At 34.5% G+C, this 22,686-nt stretch overlaps 1 protein-coding gene across 1 annotated transcript in view; it reads left to right on the top strand.

Annotated features, from left to right (window-relative positions):
- Positions 1 to 22,394, top strand: part of IL1RAPL2 (interleukin 1 receptor accessory protein like 2) — a 615,492-nt gene extending 593,098 nt beyond the window's left edge. The window contains exons 8-10 of the mRNA XM_039879805.1: positions 2,561 to 2,704; positions 8,228 to 8,398; positions 21,213 to 22,394. Of these exons, the coding sequence (XP_039735739.1) occupies positions 2,561 to 2,704; positions 8,228 to 8,398; positions 21,213 to 21,910 (1,013 nt within the window). The 3' untranslated portion in view covers positions 21,911 to 22,394. The remainder of the gene's footprint in view (positions 1 to 2,560; positions 2,705 to 8,227; positions 8,399 to 21,212) is intronic.
- Positions 22,395 to 22,686: the final 292 nt, after the last annotated feature.

Here is a 22,686-nt window from a genome sequence, read left to right as displayed (position 1 = left end):
CAAACACAGGGAAGGAGCCAAAATGAAGAGACAAAGAAACATGTCCCAAATGAAAGAACAGAACAAAACTCCAGAAAAAGAACTCAACAAAATGGAGACAAGATATCTACCAGATGCAGAATTCAAAACACTTGTTATAAGGCTGCTCAATGATCTCAGTGAGAACTTCAACAAAAAAATAGGAAACATAAAAATGGATATATAAAGCATAAAGAAAAACCAGTCAGAAATGAAGAATACAATAACTAAAATAGAGAATACCTTAGAGGAAATCAACAGTAGATTAGATGAAGCAGAAACTCAAAACAGTGATTTGGAAGAGAAGGTGGCAGGAAACATCCAATCAGAACAGCAAAAAGAAAAAAGAGTCTGAAAAATGATGACATTTTAAGGGGCCTCTCGGAAAACACCAATCATACCAACATCCACATCAAAAGAAGAAGAAGAGAGAGAACAAGGAATTGAAACCTATTTGAATAAAAAAATGACAGAAAATTCCCTTACTCTGGTAAAGAAAATGGACATACAAGGCCCAGGAAGCTCAGGGAATCCCAAACAAGGTGAACCCAAAGAGGCCCATACGAAGACACATCATCATTAAAATGCCAAAAATTAAAGACAAAGAGAGTATCTTAAAAGCACCAAGAGAAAAGCAGTTAGTTACCTACAAGGGAACTCCCATAAGACTGTCAGCTAATTTCTCAACAGAAACTGTAGGCCAGAAAGGATTGGCACAGAATAGTCAAAGTGATGAAAAGCAAGGACCTACAACCAAGATTATTCTGTCCTGCAAAGCTATCATTTAGAATTGGTAGACATATAAAGAGCTTCGCAAACAAGGAAATGCTCAAGGAGTTCATCACCACTAAACGAGTATTACAGGAAATATTAAAGGGATTTCTAGAAGATAAAGGAGGAGGAGGAGAAGAAAAAAGACAAAAAAAATTACTATGGATAGGAGACCACCTAGCAATACCAGGTGCTGTAGGCTTTAAAAGAAAATATTATTAACGAATTGCCAATAACTTCATATCTATCAATAATTACTTTAAATGTAAATGGATTAATATTCCAATCAAAAGATAGAGTGACTGAATGGATAAGAACACAACATCCTTATATATGCTGCCTACAAGATTAAAAGACTCACACAGGCTGAAAGTAAAGGGATGGAAAAAGATGTTTCATGAAAATGGAAACAAAAAAAGAAAACTGGGTTTGCAATACCTATAACAGACAAAATAGACTTTAAAACAAAGGCACAACAATAGACAAAGAAGGACCCAGTTATCCCATCTCTGATTATTTATCTGAAGAAACTCAAAACACTTCTTCGAAGGGAAGTGTGATTCCATATGTTCATTGCAGTATTATTTACAATAGCCAAGATTTGAAGGAAACTTGGATGTCCATCAATAGATAAATGGATAAACAAGAGGTGGTACATAAATACAATGGGATATATCTCAGCCATTAAAAAAAAATGACACTTGTCATCTGCAACAACATGGACAGACCTAGAGAGTATTGTGCTGAATGGAGTAAGTCAAACAGAGAAAGACAGATGCCATGTGATTTCACTTACATGTGGAATGTGAAGCACAAAATAAACAAACAAACAAAATTGGAACAAATTCATAGATACAGAGAATATTTTAATGGTGCCACATGGGAAGAGAATTGGGAGCATGGGTGAAAAGATGAAGGGATTAAGAAGTACAAGTTGATAGTTACAAAATAGTCATAGGCATGTAACGTGTAGCATAGGGAATGTTAGCAATAATATTTTAATAACTATGTATGTTGTCAGATGGGTACTATATTGGAGTGGTCGCTTCGTAAGATATATAAATGTCTAATCACTATGCTGTACACTTGAAACTAATAAAATATTGCAGGTCAACTATAATTGAATTTTTTAATATATTAAAAATAAAAATAAAATAAAAATTTTAAAAAGAGTTAGACTATCTGGGCTCAAGTCCTATCTCGGCCACTTATTAAGTGCATGACTTTGAGTAATTGAATTAAACTACTGAGTCTCAGATTCTTGATCTATAAATCTGGACCAACAATTTTTGCACTAAAGGACTACTTAGAAAATAGATAGTAAAATAGTTGAAACTGTTATCTTGTGGCCTGAAAAGTACTAGATGGTAATCTTGCTAAGCCAATAAGATAATTCAACAGAAACAACTAAATATTGGCCCCGAACCCAGAAAAAGGCAGCTCAAATAGTTCGCTGAAATACACTTAAATCAGAAGTATATATGTGAGATCTAGGTGTGTTCAAAACAAAACTATTCCTTTTCATATAGACACCATTTTCAATAGTAAAATTACTCAGATCTTTAGAAAGGAGTGAATTATACAAACATTTGATTTATGCAACGTATCAAGAACAAAGCTACTCACTGCATTAAGCAAGAATCTTCTGGGGAAAAAAAAACAGAATGGATTGTAAATCTTACAGACTAGAATTGACAGATTCTGAGAGTTGCTTATTTACATTTTCCTGTTTATTCTGGTTTTGTTTTGTTTTGTTTTGTTTTAATTCTAGATTTAATCTATAAAATCGAACTTGCAGGAGGCCTGGGAGCAATCTTCCTCCTCCTTGTACTGCTCATGGTCATCTACAAATACTACAACATTGAATTGATGCTCTTCTACCGACAGCACTTTGGAGTTGATGAAACTACTGATGGTAAGTAGTTGTTCAAACTGAATTCATGAATTTATGATTATGTAGGAGAATATCCTGTGCTTAGGGGATACGTGGTAAGACATTTAGACTTAAAGGGCTATGACTAATGCAACTTACTCTCAAATATTTCAGAAAAATTTTACTTGTCTATCAAGAAAGAAGCAACGGAGAGAAGATATTTATTTTAACGACAAATTAATCTAGGTAAAGGATATATGGGCGTTACTTAGAAACAAATTAAGAATCAATTCTATTTTTTCTCTACAAAATTCAAATTTGGGTATAGAACATTTTTACCCATTTTTGACATTGAAATGACAAGCATATCACCAAGAAAATGATTAAAATTTATGGAGACACTCTTTTTAAATCTCATAGTATATTTGTTCTACATATTTTGAATGATTGTAACACCATTCTCAAAGGTGACCTCAAGGGATAGAAATTCAGAATGTGACTTATTTTTTTTCTGTTTGCCATTTATGGCCTTTGGAAATCTTATAAATGAAATATCAAGAAAGCATTGTGTTGAGCCTTGTTTCTTTGAACATTCAAAAATTATTTAATTTTTTCAAAAGAACAAATCCATATTTCCAATCAATACCAACAAGAAATCATGACATGTCACTCTTTTGCATAAAATCCTCACCACAAACTACTGAAAACATGTATGTGGAATGCCTTAGGTAAGCCAAGATAAAAAAGAAGTCCAACTGTAAGTCATTACTTTAAAAATGCAGATTTAATTCTTAGTTTTTATTGTATTGAAATTATAGAATTTTCATTTGTTTTGGTTTTGTTTTGTTTTTTGAGATTATGGTCTTACCTCCAAATAGATAGGGTTATTATTTTGTTTTATTTTTATAGTGATAGAAGAAGGGCAGAGTAGTGACTGTAACATCAAAATTTTTGAGAAATTTTTAATTATAGTGTTATCGTTTCTGTTATGTAAACAATGGTATGAATAGTTTTTAATTGACTTTCATGTTTTCACAGTAAATTAGAGAAATGCTGTTTGATGAGTACATGTGCATGCTCATTATCAAAGCAGTGTATTTACCCAACTATTATAGCAGCCCATTTAAAAGTATTATATGCCCTTGTTCACACATATCTTCAGAATGAGAAATTAGGGCCTGTTCTGACCATAATTATATGCTCCAACAACATTATATATATAAAATGTTGTTATATATATAATATATATATATATTTGTTGTGTTATATATATATATATATATATATATATAAATTTGGTCAATTACCCTCAGTTTTTATATTCATCAGTTAATATTGGAAAATCCTGACTTCTTACCTGTGCACATAAAACAACTAGATAAAATATGCTACTGAAGAAAATGTCACTGGTTCCCAATGCCGAAAAGTGGCTAAAGTATCCTATTGGGAATGTAAAAGATGCATTGTCTATATGAAAGAACATGAAAAGGAGGCTCCTGTGATTCATTTGTTTTGAGTCATGGTTATAACTGATTTGTTAATACTCTCTGTAAGAGATGACACAAGTTATTAAGTTAATCTACAATAATTATTACTTTAATTACTCATACCCAATAATTCAGACTAACTGATCAGTTGTAGTACATGTTTGTAAGACTAAAGTCATGCTAATATTTTAATGATCAACTATTCCATTTTGCACCTTTATCTCCTTTGTGGTCTCTGTGGTCAAAGATCAAAGGTAAGGTAGAACATTTTGATTACAGAATTGTATGTATTGATTCCAAACCAATTGTTTTAAGGGAAAAAATACAATGTAGTTTGGGGGAAGGACTTCAAAGGTATTCATTAGGAAGAAGAGTTAAAATATTTTACATTCCTACATGGAACTTTGCATTTTAAATACACAATCTCTGTGCTAGCTGAATAGAATACTAAAAATTCAGCAGATATATAGTGGGGATGAATAAATGAATATTAAAACCCTTTTAGAAATATTTGGTTTCATGATGCCAAAAATCAATTTGATAACCTACAGAATTTTTCACTTCTTTATTTAAATATTTTGGCATCTCATAAACAAAACTTAGCTTTACCCATATACATTTTATTCATGTTCTCTATTTGATTTATATCTATAGTAGCATTTACTGAAAGTTCATAAAAAAGGCCTCCTTTATTTTTACTTTTGTTATTTTTATTTGTATTTCTATATAAAGAAATAGATGAACCAATCTAAAAAACACTAAGACTCCAATCTATAAATGGACAAAAAGACGTGTACAGATATGTCATGTCATAAAAAAGAGAAAATAAAAATATGAAAAAATGCTTAATTTTGCTTGAAATAAAAGTTTCTTAGTTTTTATAAAATCAAACCTATCCAACAAACTGACTTTTTAGCCATTTTAAAATATAATCCATTTCATTTCAATCTATCAAACAACAATTGCTCTATTTATTTGACCTTTTAATTATTCAGTCATTAAATATTTATTAAGTGTCTACTATGTGGCAGGCATTATGAATGATGTATTTATTTATATTCTTCATCTGGATCAGCATTACACACACGCGCGCGCGCACACACACACACACACACACACATGCAGGTACTAAAGTAGGTACTAAGTACATAATATATCAACAAAATTGCCCACTCTTTGCACTTTGGAAGCTAAGGATTTAGCACTGTGTTTAGCATAACAGCAGTAGAATTGGGTTGTACACAGGAATGGCTTCCTGATGAACAAGATTAAAATGAGATTTTAAAACAAGGAAGTACAGGTATGACAACAGGAAAATTCTTCCACAGACAGTTTGGTTTCTTTCCTCATAACTTTTCTTTTCATCAGAAACACCAAACCTATGGTGACCACTGCTTGAGCTCTCTTATTCATAATGCTCTGTCTGCATTATGCTCTATTTTCTGGTTCCTCAGATGAACTTTGCATGATTTAACACAGAGGAAGGCTCATTAGCTTTGCCTAGCAAAGTGGTGTTGCTGAATTGCTATTCAATTTTAAAACAATTTTCAGGCCTTGCTGTTAACCTTATTTTCATCATGTTGTTGATTTTTCTCTATCCATCTTGCTCTTTGTGAGCAACAGCTGTGGCCATTCATGAGGTTTTCTTGGCTATCTACATAAGGGTGAAGTACATTTTTTAAACTGGCATCTGCGTCACTGCTTGCTCACTTGCTGGCATCCTAGAGCTTCTGGGACATCTGACATGGTAGCTTTTAGAGCTCTCTTCCGGATTTGGTCAGCCACCATAAGCTCTTCACCTTTAGTTTATCTTAAAGGGGCATGACTAAAGCCAGAAGCAAACATTTTCCAAAGAAAGATGTGCTTTCAGAATGTTTGGTAAATTTTATTATCTAGACATATTGGGTGTTAACACGTATCAAAGACATCAACGTTCTTTGTCATAACTTGATTTGAGATATGGAAATGTAACATTATTTTCTTCTAAAAGAGTCTTTGTAGCATCACCTGTGTTAAAATATAGGCAAAGCAAGTAAGGATAGGACCAGGATTATATGAGTTTAAACAAGGTTGGAGGGCCAATAGTTATAGTCGGGACAAGCATTGGGGCAAGAATCTAGAAGGCCTGGTCAGATTAAAGAGTCAGGTAGTCCTTGCAGATGGCTGGCTCATAGTAGATGTTCAAAAATCATGATTGAATGAATTAATAAGTAGTTTAATTTAGGGAGGTTTGTGAGATAGGAAAGTTTTCAAAGTCAGAGGGACAAAAAGGGTCAGGTCTGACACTACAGAGTTTGAGGCAGCAATTTCATCCACCAGGAACAATGAAATACACTCTGTTCATAGAAATAGAGCTGTTTGTCCTTTGGCCTATTTTATTCTTCTAGCTGTGTATCATTGCAGCCCTAAGTCCCAGGTGATTAATAATAGCTGGAGAAAGTCAAGGGCCTGCAGGTGCATCCTGAGCTTGATATGAACAGGGGCAGAGATGCTAGGATTACCGGGATGTTCTTACATTAGCATTTCATATGAACATTCTCGCTTCCAAGTGGTGTTTTATGCATAACAGCAGAATGAGCCACATTTGTAAACCAAATGATCTCAACTATTCAAGGCAGTCCTTCATGTACATCTGCTTCTAGGCAATCAAGTAACCCAACTGAGGTTTATGGAAGTCCCAGCCAGAGGGCATACTAACGTGAAGCTCCTGGCTTCAGGCACCATCTTAACATAAATAACCAGAATTCCTTTTATGTGAGGGTAGTGAAGTCTTCAATCTTACTAGAATTAGAAAAAAACATAATCCTGCCTCAGATATCTCTAGATAGTCAGAGGGTCCCACTTACTCCTACCATAGAGTATTTTCGTCTCTTTATAGACTTATTTGTTCCTCCTTCAGCAGGTAGAGCCAAATCATTAATGGTATGGGTAAATAAGTGTCTGCTTCATTCTGTAAATTACATTTTGGTCAGGTTTTAACTATATTCTAATTAGGTCTGTTTTAATGGAAAATAATTTATGTATTTTAGAAACAAATCCTGAAATGTTTCCCTGTCTTTTAAAATTATTATTTGCAAGTATCTAGATTCAAAAACACTAAAAGTTCTATGAGTCTATGCTAATTACATTAACTTTAAAAAATAATTTTCTGTAAGTAAGGGAATTTTGAAAACCACTATAACTTTTCCAGTGTGGCCCTTATAAAACCAATGAGGACTAATACTTTGAGTAACTGTATTCATTAGTATTTTTCAAGAAAAAAATTGTGTGTGTATATATATAAAGAGAAAGAGAGGTTGGCTCTGGGCCAATACAGCAAAGAAGGAAAAAATACATTCTCAAAGCACAGTTAACTCTCTGACTAAATGTGTGTGAAGGGAAACCTAGTTTGCCAATACTGGAAACATGTACATTTTGAAACAAAGTCTCCTTTTGGAAGCTCGTGTCAAATTAGTTGGCTATGAATTGAACAAGAATAACAAGGAATGTACTTGTATAAGACTCAGCTGCTATCTTTAATATTTGGTAATGAACTGATTTTGTATATGAACATGATGACACTAACCAACTGGAAGTATGGCATGTACTGTGAGTAGTGTCTCCAGGAGTGAGGCTGGATTATTTAGATCTGCCACACTGTAGGGCTCAGCCCCTCTTGGATCTCTTCTACACATTTGTGCAAAGTAGGTGTAGTCTGTGACCAAGTAGCGGAGCCAAGCCAACTGGCACAGAAAAAGTTCAAATCCATGACTTTGGACTATTTAGTCTTGCATTCAAACACACTGAGCTAATCATTCACACATCACTGAATATCACAAATATGTATAGTCACCAAAAGTCATAGATAATAATTCTCTCTTTTATTCTTTCCTGAATATCGCTCATTGCATAAAAGTTTCGGGTCATATCATATGACTAGGTTATGTTGAGATGTATTAGATTTCTTATAACATGGCATATGATTTATTTTTTCCAATTAACAGCAGTCACTAATTAGAATGCTTATTCAAGCTTGTTAATGGTTATAGATATTTAGTGCATAATATGTATAACCCTTTTGTTATTCTTAATATTGAAGACAACAAGGAATATGATGCCTATCTCTCTTATACAAAAGTGGACCAAGATACTTTAGACTGTGATGATCCTGAAGAAGAGCAGTTTGCTCTTGAAATACTGCCAGATGTCCTGGAAAAACACTATGGATATAAACTCTTCATCCCAGAAAGAGACCTGATTCCAAGTGGAAGTAAGTACTTTCAAGTTCTGAATTTAAAAAGTTTGGTTATTTTTAGGAAGTTATATTGAGGCTTCAAGCATCAAAGCTAAGTATTTAGATGTTTCTTACAGATTTTATTAAATTCAAATTTCTCTCCAATGCCTATGTTCTGGCTATTTTATATATCCACATTTTTAAAAAGGTACTCTTACTTATAGTACAGGCATGGTTTTAAAATTGTGCTTTAATGGTAGTTTTTTAAATTCTATTGCCTTTGCATTCTGAGAAAATGATGATCCTTAAAAAGTAATCTGTATAAGTCATTTAAAGTCTTTTCAAAGCATTTCAGTTCCAAAGCTGGTTTTTCTATCATTTTGCTTCTACTTATACCTATAATCATTGTCCTAATAACTCTGAATTTATGCTTTGTTACTCGTTTTCAGATTTATAGAAAAATCCACCTACAAAGGAATGTGAGGCCACTGGGAACAGCACTTTCACTGTGTATTTAAATTATTTTTAAGAAGTTCTGGACTTTGTGGGCTTGAATGCTGCTTTTAAATTATGCTACATATTGAATGCTATATTTGAACTTTTAGAATAAATTTGGATTCAAGTAAAAGTATATACTTTGTTCCTGTTGATGTTCAAGTGTTGTACAGGGTAATGTGTAACAGGAATACAGAAAACCCTAAGATATGGTTCCTGCCATCAAAGAGCTTAAAATGGCATGAAGGGAAAATAAAAGTGCTAGATTAACTTGCATGTGAGTTTATGTTAATATCCTTGAGAGAGAGAGATTGAACTGTGACCACAAATCAGAATATGGTCATTTATACACAAAATGAAATAATAACAAAATTAAAAAATCTTATATTTTCAATACATCACAGTGTATAAAATATTTTCACATACATCATTTCATGTTATCTTTACAATAACCCTATGTGGAGAGAGAATTGATACTATTATCCTCTTACAGATGAAGAAATAAGGCTTCAAAGAAGTCCAAGACCAGACAGCTGGCAAGTGATAGCGCTGAGATTAGAACCTAGATCTGTTTACAACTCTGGTTCTCACTTCATTAGATCAGGCTATTCCTCAATAACATTTTTTCAAATTATCAGCTGTCCATTATGGTCACTAAACTGACAAGAGACAAATTCAAACAACTGAGTTTTGATTGTTCATCTCTTTTCTAAGTGTGCATATGTATCTAGGTATGTTTGTGTGTGCATGTGATTATGCATATTTACACATGCACAGAAAGAAATAAAGAAGACAGTATCTATTGGTCCATTAATTTCCTGCACCACAAATGTAAGAATTCCCCAATCTTCTCCCATGGTTCTATATTCTTTTATATCTGTAATTTTCTTCATTTTCATGACTTGACATACCACTTCTATATTGATCAAGCTTCAAGGAACATGCTGAAACCTCAGAATCATTTTTTATTCATCTGTATTGCTCTCCCAAATCCAGTGTCCATTGAAGCTTTTCCATTCTCACTTTTGCTATTCTAGTATAGATTCTAATTACCACATTCCTGCAATGTGGATTACTCTCTGCCTTACCTATTTTTCCTCTCATCCATCTAGTCCCATTAATATGTATGCCTCCTTAAATATGTCATTGCCCTAATCAACAATTTTAAATTGTTCACCATTTCATATAGGATAAAATCCATAACTCTTAGCTAAATATTTCTACAGTCTAATGCCAGCTCAGATTTATCACCCAAATTTATTTCCTACCTTTTCCCCTACTCATACTTTCCACTCTAAGCAAACTGTGGCTTTTATGTACATTGCGTGTCCTTGCAATGCTTTTGTTCATGTTAGTCTTTTATACCTTTGCAAATTCTTTTTATCCTTCTTTATAAACTGTCTCTGTGAAAAGGCCATAATAATTTCTCTAGTCCTGGAGTTCATGGTGTGTAATAATTTGACTCTAAATTTTGTACTCTCGTGATGTTTTGTATTATGTTATTATTTTATATAGTTTTCCATATATTTATGTCTTGTCTAGTCAGCAAGATTGTAACCTCCATGAGGTCAGAGACTCAATCTCATTTATTCTCACACCTCTGTCATCATCTAGTAGAATACTTAAACTCATTGGATACTTTATAATGCTTGTTGATTTTGTTTGAACAATGTTGATTTAAGACAAGAGGAGATAATGACAATGAACTATTAGTAAGTGGTTAAATTTTTTCATGACAGTATTTGAACATTTTTTTTTAGTAAGGTGAATGTGAAAAATAAGGGACTTTATGCTTAATGAAAAAAAAATTGTAAATAATTCATAGGAATAATGTCAGTCTTTAAAACAAGCTAATGAGTATATTGCTTTTACTTTTTCAGATATTTGAAAAATACCTACAAGGGATTGATCAATCATTGATGAAAATTTTAAAATACTTCTTTACTATTTTTTGGCTTGATTCATTAGATTCTAATGTACTTTTTGTATTTTTTGCCAAAAGCAAATTGTTAAATATAGAAATTCTGTGAAGTCTACTTTAGAGTGACAATAGCCTAAATTGTATTAAACTAATATCATTACCAAAGTAGAATTTATATTCAAAGTCAAGTCATCTTCAATAGAAATCAGTGTGGTACTGCTCATTCTACCTTCTTGCATTTTGAAATCACTAGCCCCACAATAGCCAGTATTTATCTAGCCCCCCAAGTGACTAAAAATGGCAGTCTTTCTGTCTGAACATTTCAACACTATCTTTATTCTGAACTGGAAAACAGTGATTCACCATTGTACTCATTAGAAATGGAAATAGAGCAATATGGAACACAGGAGACCCACTTTACCTCAGATTCTGTAGATGATATTTATTGTGCAAAGAAGCAGTTATTTGCGCAGGGGTGAGAATGAGTCGCGGATAACATGAGGGCGAGAGACATGCATCTCAAATTTGTGCTGTCTTAGTGCTCCCAGAGAGTCTATTTTAATGACTTGAGAGGTCGTTTGAATCAACCTGCTGTGTCAATTTAGCCAGACAAGTGGTAGAATATTTTACATATCATTGAGTCAGCTATTTGTTTGGCTAAATTGATTAAAATTATTTGTTTTGGTGTATATAGACAAGTTTGAACATCCTTCTTGACCATGGTGTGTGAAGCTTATACAAGACATATTTCCTAGCGCAAAACTACAAGGTTTTAGTTGAGGACTATAACACACTATATTGTCACTTAGTATACCTTGGCATTAAAAGAACTTAACATAAAAATACCCAAAAAGATGTCATCAGGATTGGCAGAAATTTTATAATCCATAGAAATCATTTTAATTTTTTGAGATTATACAGCCATCAAACTGAGCAGGGACTTGGATCCTGGATGCTTAATGGTGCATAGGAAGACTTTTTATAAGTAAGCCATTGAGAAAACAATGCAGTTTTTAGATACAACCACTGGAGGGTGTTTGACTTTAATTTTTCCTTCCTGAATGAGGAAATTCATGTTCTCTGAATTTCGATTTGTGAGTATAACCTGCAGAAGTTCTTAAAAAGGCCCTTTGACAATTTTTCTTTTCCATCAACATTTCAGAGCTGGCTGAGCAGTCACCATGTCACGATTAATGAGTTTTTCCTTGGCATTTTTAGCACACATTCAGGAAGTCGATGAAGTATATGAATAATATACTTGATTTACACATGAATGACAGAGTAGAACATTTTGGACTTCGTGTATGTGTGTTATTAAAGAAGCTTCTGTGGTCTGTATTTGCAGCCATTGGTACAGATTTAACAGGTTATGCTATATAAATATAGACACATTCCTGTGGAGGGGGGAAAAGCTAGTTACAATATTATAAGCTATGTTTGTCCCTCACATCTTATTTAAAAGATGTTGACACAAGACTACTCCTTCATCCAAAAACTAGCAATGAGGCCTTTGAGGATTGTAAAAGCAGATTTCATAATATTCTTTATCTACAACAATCATTTTCTATGAATCAAATTAATGAAGTCTATGACATAAACCCATTCATGTTTAATACCTTCGCTTTTGATATATCTTCAGTTTCTTTTGCACTACTCTCATGATATTCCAACTCAAATTCATTAACATACAAACCTTTCCAATGCATACAGTTTCAAAAGTACATGAATGGGTTCTACCCTCACACTTTCTCTCTTGCTTGCTTGCTCTCTCGCTCATTTGCTCACTCTCGCTCTCACTGTCTCACTGTCTCACTGTCTCGCTGTCTCATTCTCTCTCCTAAGAGTTCTCAAAAAGATTCAGGACAAACATGTTCACATTCCAAAGTGAGGTGGATGTATCTGTACCCTTTTCGCATGACCTACCAGGAAAGTGTTCTTTGGTCATCATGAACCAACAGAAATGGGAAGATTTGACATAAATATTTTCCCTAAATGCTAAAATTAAAAGTCTTCAGATCTGGACATTTTCCTGGCAGCAACCTACCTTTCCATTCTTGAACCTGTGGCCAGGATCTTTCTTATGTTTTCCCAGGTTTGCTGCCTGAACGTGGCAAGAATTCCTACTTTTCAGTAAAAGTTTGGTCTGTCTCTTCCCAGGCTAGAAAGATCTGTCCTGAGAATAGCAAAAGCAACTTGTTGCCAGCAGGCGTCTGAATGTCAGAAATGACAGGCAACCAAAAGAAAGCCAGATCGAAAACACCCTACTCAAACTGCCTAGAGACACAAACTTGAGAAGTAGAAATTTTCTCACCCCTGCAGCTGCTGGGTTTTTTTGGTGTAAAATACTCTACACAGAGCACATTGTGTTCATGGGGCCTAGTGTATCCTTGAGGAATGAACAGATGTGCTCAGAAGCTGACATGTGACCAACAGAACCCAGCTGTGCAACTGAGATCCTGAGATCGGGGATGTTTTTAGATGAATACCACTTAGGCTCTTGAGCCCATCTTATCTCAGTGTTTCTGCAGATTAAAAAACACAAAATTATAAAAGTGTACTAAATTGGGCTGAGGTCCGTTGATCAGATGGAGAAAATAATATTCTAAGAATAAAAGTAGAAATGACCCAATCCTGTAGCTTTTGTCTGCCTTTATGAGAAAGCAAGCAAGGTACTTAAAAGTACATATGCAATGTTTATTAACAATTATAAATTGAGCTAGTTCTGGCTAAAGCTTTAGAAAAATCTATAGATGTCTAAGTGGACTTTGAAGGAAAACAATCTTTCAAAGACTTTAACTTCAATTTCCTCCTCTATTCACAGGAAGACTGTAGAGCTCTCCATGTGAGTAATTCATGCATTAATGCATCTGAGAAAGATACTAGTGAACTAAAAATATTATCATGTATATGGTTGATCAGCCATGTCTGTTGAAATTATATTTATGAATTTGGCCTCAAGTATCAAAGTATCTTTCCATTTGTTTTCATGCTCAATTTTTCCATGGGTTTCTCTCACTCAAGAATCCTAGGACTCCTTCAATAATTTAAAGAAAAAAATATATAATGTCTTATTACATCCTTGCATTTCCTAGACTTTCCTCACTATTCTAATCTTCAGTTTTTTTAATGCTTAGCACTAACCATGTGATTGTGCTGACAATAAAATGACAAATGACTGGAGAATACATCTGGTGTCAGATGATCCCTGGTCACTTCTGAAGTGAGGCATGCAAAAACATTTTTGTATATGGATCTGTGTTCATTGCCAATAGTTCCTCTGATAGCTGGACATATTGGACGCTATTCAAGCAAATTGTCCTCTGGGAATAATAAATTTTTTTTCCCAGTCAATCTGACATCTGTAACCTAAAAACATGAGACACAGGTGACCTGCACAACCATGGAAATTTAACACATTGTGTGCAATTTACTTATATGGAATAAAATTAGATATGCCCACTACTCCCTTTATGTCAAAGTCAAGACAAAGGAAACTGTACTCCAATGTGTCAAATAATGTACTAAAGTCAATGGACTAAAGTGTCTCATCAAAGTTTGAGGTAAAGGAAGAATCCATTGTGTAGAATTTCAATCAGGAAATCTGTTTGGGTGGCACAAGTAATAGGCACCTTTGGGGGAAAAAAAGAGGGAATACCAGAATTTAAAAAAAAAGTAATTAGTACCCCCCAAAAAAAATCCACAGAAAAGACTAAATAAGGAGCAAGTTGTCTTGTTCCATATTTACTAAGATTGCACTGATTGGAATTAGTATACCTGCAAGTTTCTAGGGAGAAAGAGGAGGGGAAGGGCATTTTGCAAACTTTTTGCTACTCTCCACATTACCTTTCTTTCAATATTCTTCAAAAGCACCCCATTACCTACCTCTATTCTTGGTGAAGAGGTCAAGAGGGAAGAGAAATAATTTAGAGATGTGGACATTCCAGAGTAGATTCCACCCTCTATCATGCTTTCCTGCCCAACCACAGAAGAAATGCAATAGCAAAAGTAGAGGATTCACTACCGGAAATATAGCCTCCAAAGACAAAACTATAAATAAATATCATTCCTTACAGTCACAAGGTCTCAGCAAATACATGTGAAGTGTTGATCAATTTTAATCAGATTTAATTAGGACCCTTACACTAGTCAATAGAGAATGAAATTCATGCCCCCCTCCAAAAAAAAAATTTAGCCCAATGAACTGTCTGTGAATTATCAGGCCAAGGATTCGGAGAGGAAGGAAGCAGGGAAGGATTTTGTAGGGTAAGTAATATCACATGCTGTTTAGAAAACCCCCTCCTCCTTTCACACACACCTGGCTAAATAAAAATTTTGTAGCCTTAATCTCTGTGGCAGACAATGCAGACAGCAGCTTATATCTGCCAGAGGCAGAATCAAGACCCCAAATCTTTAGCAACATCAGCCAAAATAGTCAGGTTGTCAACTTGTATAATTCTTTCAGTAGGTTAGTATTAAGCATCATTATTTAAAATGAAGATAGTATTTTCAGTGTGACCACATTATAAAGTACCTCACTGTAAGCCTCTAGTTATACCAGAGGTCTAATATTTTTTTCCAAATACATTGTGCTGAATAATGCATAATGCATTTTTCTTTGATACATGGAAAACCTATATAATTTTGTTGGTTTCTCCACACCAGCAATAGGAGGGGATCCATCTCAGTCACTGTCAGAAATCAAGTCTTAATTTTAAGTCTTGCTAAATTAACCTATAGGTTTTATAAGTATCATTGTTGATAGCTACCAATTAGCTAATGTTTACCAAAAATTAATGGAGTATTATCTGTTTTGATGCATCTTGTTTCACTCTAATTGTCTGATTAACTAATAGTAGATATACATAGCTATAGGTATAAGCATATCAAACTACTATTATTTGAACCTGACAGAGTAATAAATTATGCGTTCCTCTACAGACTATTTGTTTTTATAATTTTTCAAATATGCTAACTCCCCCTAATAATGACCCTGACATAAGCAAAAGTGTCAACACAAAAAGTAATTTACAAGTAGCTAATTGATTAGTTTGATAAATCAAATGATTAGTAGGCAGTGGTAAGAACACATGGAAATTCATGAATATAGAATATTTTCTCCCTTGTCCTTCTGCCTACATCTGCAGCAGACTGAGAGCCCAAGATTTTATGGGAGCACTGAATTCTTTTGGAAAAGTATATGCATCCCATTAGAAACAATTTATTGGGGCTACCATTCTTCTTGCTTCTATTTTGTTGCTCTATTTCTTCCTTCAATTTTATTTGATTTGTTAATAAATAAGTGTTCTATTTCCAAGTCACTTTTGTAGATCCAATCTTTTTATTTATTTGTTTGTTTGTTTGTTTGTTCAATGGTGACATTGGTTAACGAAATCCCATACATTTCAGCTGTACACTTTAACAGTAAGGCATATATATATTTACACTGTGTGTTTACCTCCCATAGTTAGATTTCTTTCTGCCACCACGCATTTAACCCCCTTTACCCCACCTACCACCCTTCCTCCTCCCCGCTACCCTCTGTAAGCACTAGTCTTTAGTCCATGTCCATGAGTCTCTTTGTTTGTCATGTTCATTTGTTGCTTTTAGGTTTATATCCCACATATAAGTGATATCATGTGGTTTCAACTTTTTCTACCTGGCTCATTCCACTTAGCATGATTATCTCGAGGTTCATCCGTGTTGTCACAAATGGTAGTATTTCATCTCTTCTTATGGCTGAGTAATATTCCATTGTATATATATACCACAGCTTCTTTATCCAATCCACTTCGATTGCTTCCATGTCCTGGCCACTGTAAATAATACTGCTATGAACATCAGTATACAAATATCCTTTTGGACATGAGTTTTCAAGTCTTTGGGGTAAATACCCAGTAGAGGGATTGCCGGATCATATGGTAGATCAAGTTTTAGTTTTTTGATGAACCTCCATACTGTTTTCCATACTGGCTGTACCAATTTAATCCTACTTTTTTAAATGCACTGCAAGTTTGGTTTATACAACTGTCCCTGAAGTGATTTTAAAATTGAATTTGCTTTGCTTTTAAAACATTTTTAGGTAGTCATTTCTCTTGTTTCCTACAAATACTGTTACTCCTGGCTTGACTTTTCTTCACTTCTCTAATAGATACATCCCAACAGAGGCCTAGTAACAATAAACTTTTTTCCAGAATATTTTTCTAACTTTCTGTCAACTCCCAGTATAGACAAAAGGAAAAGTTTCTTTGCAGGTGCACTTATAATGTGAAAAATAAATTTATACCAGCTTAAGCACCCCTATCAAAACTATGTTCAAGGGCATTTTTTCTTTACCTAATTGTGAAGATCACAAATAGGTTAAATGTAATTAGCTTTGTTTCACATCTGATAATTTGGTATGGTTTCACAGCCTTGTCTAGAGAAGCAGAAGTCTATAAGATGTAACCTCCTTTTGTTTTTTTCTGATATCAAAAGTTAGTTCGAAATTTGCAAAGAAGTAATGACCTTTTATTTCAGGGATATTTTATATTTTTTATGTAAAAAAAAATGTCTTTTAAGGGATTCCTGCTACTCAGTTGCTAAATTTGCCTGAATAAGTCAGGGCAAGATTTAGTGAGTATTCACATATGCTATGGATTTAATAATTTAAAAAAAAAAAAGCTTTTTTTGTTTGTTTTTTGTTTTTGTTTTTTTTATCATCTCTTCATGGTAACAAGCCTGTCAAAATGGTTTCTGGAGGTTTCTAAAATGTCTCCCACAAAACCACAGCCCTACCATGCAAACACCACTACCTGTCAGGGACTACACTAGCTATGGACTAGCAATGTCTTAACTTGATACCTGTTTCTGCTTAGTTTATTTGGAACTTTTCCAAACATACACACCCTGATTGGTCTCTAATTCAGGGACAGAAAACTTTCTCTGTAAAGGGCCAGGTAGTAAATTTTTAGGCTTTGTGGGCTATATACAGCTTCTGTTGCATCATATTCTTCTTTCTACAGCTCTTTAAGCATGTTTAAAAATCATTCTTAGCTCATAAGCCATACAAAAACAGGACATGTTATTAATGGATCAGGCTCTAATTTAGTCATTTGATGCAGGCATGCAAATATAGGGTACAGGAGAAATTATTTGGGGGCACTTGCTACATAGAAGCCAGCAATAACTCCATGGCTAAAGATTAGCAGGTAAAAATGTTAACTCTACCTTTTCATCTGTTGCAAATTTACTTATATTTTTCATGATGGCTTTTTGTTTTTACCTTGTCTTTTTCACATAGGTAAAGCAGAAAAAAGACTAAGGAAGGGAGGGAGGGAGGAAGTGAGGGGACCAAGAGAAATAGGCAAGAGAGGAAGGGAGATTAAGAGAGGGAAAGGCAGAAATAAAGACTAAGGAAGAAAAGAGGGAGGCTAAAAGATAAGAAGGATATAGGACAGAAAAGGAATAAAAGAAAGGGAGAAATAGAGAGAAGTAGAGAGGAGCAAAGGATGGGGGTGAGAAAAAGAAAAACATAGAAAAACAGGGAGAGCCAGACTATGGAAGTTAGGGCACAGTTTCTCCTTTTCCTTAGAGCCAGGGGGATCTCAGAGGCACCTCCCCAGATGCTTTCAAACATTGAGGTTGCTTACCAGTCACTGATCACCATCTCAAGAAGTGAAATGTGGGCTTCACATCTGAAAACTTTCACTTGGTTTTTCACCAAGTAAAATGGAACACAAAATTTGGGGCCCAAGCAAATGACTTGTGTTTTCTTTGGGATATTTGGGCTGTGTCTACCCAGGGAAATTTTTGATGTAGTGACTGACTCCAGTGCATGTGATTAATGTATATATAGGGCAAACCAGGATAATTCAGACCTTTTTTGCTTCCACAGGAGGTTTTCAGCCGGAATAATCTGGATGGTTGCCTCAAGTCTCCACTAGGCTTTGCCAGGATAAGCACAGCGAGTGTAGTATGCAGGAGACAGGGGCCACTCCCTCTCTCCAAGGTTCCCTTCAACACTCACACCCTGTGCAGCTGAGCATAGTGGGATCTGTCCTGACAGGCATTCCTTCTGGGGGCAAAAGCATATTCTGTCTAATGAATCTCTAAGAAGCCCCCCAAAACACTAAATGATGCATTCTGACTAGCTGTCAAATAGCAAAAAATAATAGTCAGGTGCAAGGGGAAAACCACATTAATGGAGAAAAAATTATATCTTGTTCTCTTCTCCATTCAAGAAAGATAGCAAATCCAAAGCCCATGAGTTCCCAATCAAAGTGATTAGTATGTATGTGTATATTTTCTCTAACAATTGTGAACACCTGGATTGTAATTTTTTCCTTAAGTAAATGAATGTATAGATATACCCTTTGTTTTTAAAAGTATAGTTAAAAAGTAAATTAAACTACAGGCCAACGTTTAGAAATAGTGTTTTTCATAGAGGTATAGTTTGTTACAAATATGCTCCTGACAAGGTTTGTACAGATCAATTTTTAAAAATTAAATTAAAAACAAATAATGAGGGAAGGATACTACTTGTAATAATCTCTTGGTAATTTATTTTGTAAAGAATTCTTTTATAAAATTAACAATTAACTTATAATTTACCTGGTCAAATTGCATTTTAATGGACTCCTGCACTTATATCACGATTCTGGGTTTGGGTTCTGTTTTGTTTTGTTTTGTTTGGAGGAAAGGTGAAAAAGAATAATGAGAAAGATGTATGACAGTTTATTTTACTGTATATAACAGATCAAAATTCTAATGATGAAGTTTCCCACATAACTTCTTTCTTTGGGGGAGCAGAAAAAAGGAAGACAATGAAGAATCAGAGCTGTTGATACATTGGGATAATATTTTTCTACTCTATTGAAACTTTCTACCTTTCCTTCCATTCTGTTTCACCAGTTTTCTAAACGATAATTACCAAATGATAACGTCCCCATTGATACTTGTGTGGTGTTTTGTTTTTCTTTTTGTTTTTGCAGATTTTAATGCATATTTTTCCCCTGAATAGATAATCTCTAAAATAAAATACTTAAAACTTTTAAGAGATTGTTTCCCCACTTAAAGATTGCTTTATCATCTCAGATACAATCATTGTAACTACTGCATGAGAAAGCCCTAAAATGTATTAAGTAAAAACCAAAACAGCAGTAACGATGAATTGTAAAATGGACAATTCTATGTGTATCTCTTAAAAAGTTCTTTGTTTATCTGTAGGGTGTGTAGAAAGTTTGTTCATTCTCACTCGTGAAAGTGTTCTCGCTGCCACGCAATGGAAATAAAACCCTGGAAAAGAGAGATCATCTGTATAATATGCATCTGTAAAATAAGTTTCTCTCTTCAAATGGTTTGTACTGGTGTGGTGGCCCCACACTATGTACTGGACATGACTCCTTGAAAGCAGTCTGTAACCTTGGACAGATTTGCAGTGACAAATGTTGCTATGCTTCTGTAAGCACTGTTTCTGCTAGAGGGCACTGTACATTAGACAAGGCCTTGGACTCTGCTTAGTAAAGACAGCTCTCTATTGCAGAACCTGTGTCCAAGTCTCCATTTGTTAACACGTGTGTGTTTCCTTTTTTTGGTGGATAAGACTTTGGGAAGCATGACTGCAAAAGGTTTATTCCATGGGATAAATAGAGTTAGGTGAGTGTTTTTCTACCACGAAAAGGCCATAATATATTCACCTCACTCTCAGAATTGCTCCACAAAGTAGCACTGACTTCTCAGTTGATGGATTCCTCCTCCTTTACTGTTCATTCCACACCATCCCCCACCTCCAACTCCACTTCCTCTTTTTCTCTGAACAAAGAGCAGCTGGTTCAAATTAAACTCATGGGCACACATACACCACTTTCCTATCTCTGAGTTTAAAGGGCAAAATGGAGAACCTATGGTGAAAATAACAGAAGATATTCTGAGAAACAAGCTATGATTCTAGAGGAGATATTTCACCACCTCTATCATAACTATCTTTGCTGTAGTTCATATACATAGATCCTCCACTCGCTTAGTTGTTGAAAACTAGGGGAAAAGCAAACCAAACCTATACATATAGTGACCCTTCAGTCATTGAAAGGCTTCATTTCTCTTTTTATTAACTCATTGATTGCTTGTTCACTTAGAGTACTAGCCCAGAAGTTTGCCTTAAATTAAATGATTAAATAAATTAAAATAACTGAAATACCCCTAAGTTCTAAAGAGGTCAGAATTTACATTAGCCAACAGAACACTATGAATAATAATGAGAGGAAAGAAAATGAATATTTTAAATTTTTTTATTTATTTTTTATTTTTTAAGAAAATGGGCTTTCTAAATGTACAATACACCAAAGAAAATATGATATACCTTAGTGAAAGACTGGATCTTTACTTAAGTGTAAACCTAATGCTTTAAAGACTGGAAATGTCTTTGTTTTACTCTTTCTCTTTTTCTGTGATTTGTAGCATACATCGAAGATCTCACAAGATGTGTTGAGCAAAGCAGAAGACTTATTATCATATTAACTCCAGACTATGTTCTCAGACGAGGATGGAGTATTTTCGAATTGGAAAGCAGACTCCATAACATGCTAGTCAGTGGAGAAATCAAAGTAATTTTGATTGAGTGTACAGAATTAAAAGAGAAGGTGAATTGCCAGGAAGTGGAATCACTGAAGCGCAGCATAAAACTTCTGTCCCTGATCAAGTGGAAGGGACCCAAAAGCAGCAAATTAAATTCTAAGTTTTGGAAGCACTTAGTATATGAAATGCCCATCAAGAAAAAAGAAGGACTTTCTCGATGCAATGTTCTTGACTCTGCGGAACAAGGACTTTTTGGAGAACTCCAGCCTATACCCTCTATTGCCATGAACAGTACCTCAGCCTCTCTGGCATCATCTCAAGCTGATCTCCCTGATTTCCATCATTCAGATTCAATGCAAATGAGGCACTGTTGCAGAGGTTATAAACATGAGATACCAACCACCACCTTGCCAGTACCTTCCTTAGGCAACCACCACACTTATTGTAATCTGCCTCTGACGGTACTCAATGGACAGCTTCCCCCTAATAATCCCCTGAAAGATGCCCAAGACATTCATAGAAACAGTTCCCTGCTACCTTTATCATCCAAAGAGCTTAGCTTCACCAGTGATATTTGGTAGTGAAAAATCTGAAGTCCTCAGAACAGCTATGTGAGCATACAGAATTTCTGCTATACCAAGCATAAAGTACATCTAATAATATCGAGGTGCTGGAAAAGTGTTTGAAGAAAAGGACACAGAAATTGCTTTCGTACTTTATTTTTTTGTTGTCGTTGTTTACAATTCCAGAATAATGGGAGTGAGAAGGACCTGCTTTTTGTAGTATAGTACCCTGTTACAATGTACAGTTTTAATTTCTCCCTGAAAAAAAAATGTTTAATCCTATTGTTTTAGAGTAGGTTTTATGATACCATTGGACTGAAAGCTTAGTAGTTAGCTATCTTCCGCATATTTATGAATATTTCAGTACTTATGTGGTATTTGAAATAGGGAAAACTTAAAGACTTTAATTGAATTTGAAAATTCTGAACTACATTTAAGGGGACAAGACAACTTCAATAAAGTAACCAAAAAATCAGGTATCAAGAAAGAAGTGTTGTATTCAAATTGGAAGATTGTTTGTAGAAGAAGATCAGTTAAGGAAAAATGGGATTGAAACATTTAGAACTTCTTCAACATAATGGACAACTTCTGTAGACTCAATCAACAGCTAATAATGACAGCTTTTAGATTTATTAGGCAAGCACATCTTCTGTAGGCAAGCTGGTAGGTAGGTAAACAATGTGCATTTCTTAAACAAAGGAATAGACAGGTTGTTACTTCTTTTAGAATGATTTTGAACAACTCTTATGGCTTTCTAGCCTATTTCAAAAGTTTTACAAGTTTGAAAACACATT

The sequence above is a fragment of the Pteropus medius genome, unplaced genomic scaffold, assembly GCF_902729225.1.
Source record: "Pteropus medius unplaced genomic scaffold, Ma_sr-lr_union100, whole genome shotgun sequence".
Lineage (NCBI taxonomy): Eukaryota > Metazoa > Chordata > Mammalia > Chiroptera > Pteropodidae > Pteropus > Pteropus medius.
The sequence above is the reverse complement of the archived record's forward strand: the minus strand, read 5'-3'. Positions and strand labels throughout refer to the sequence as shown.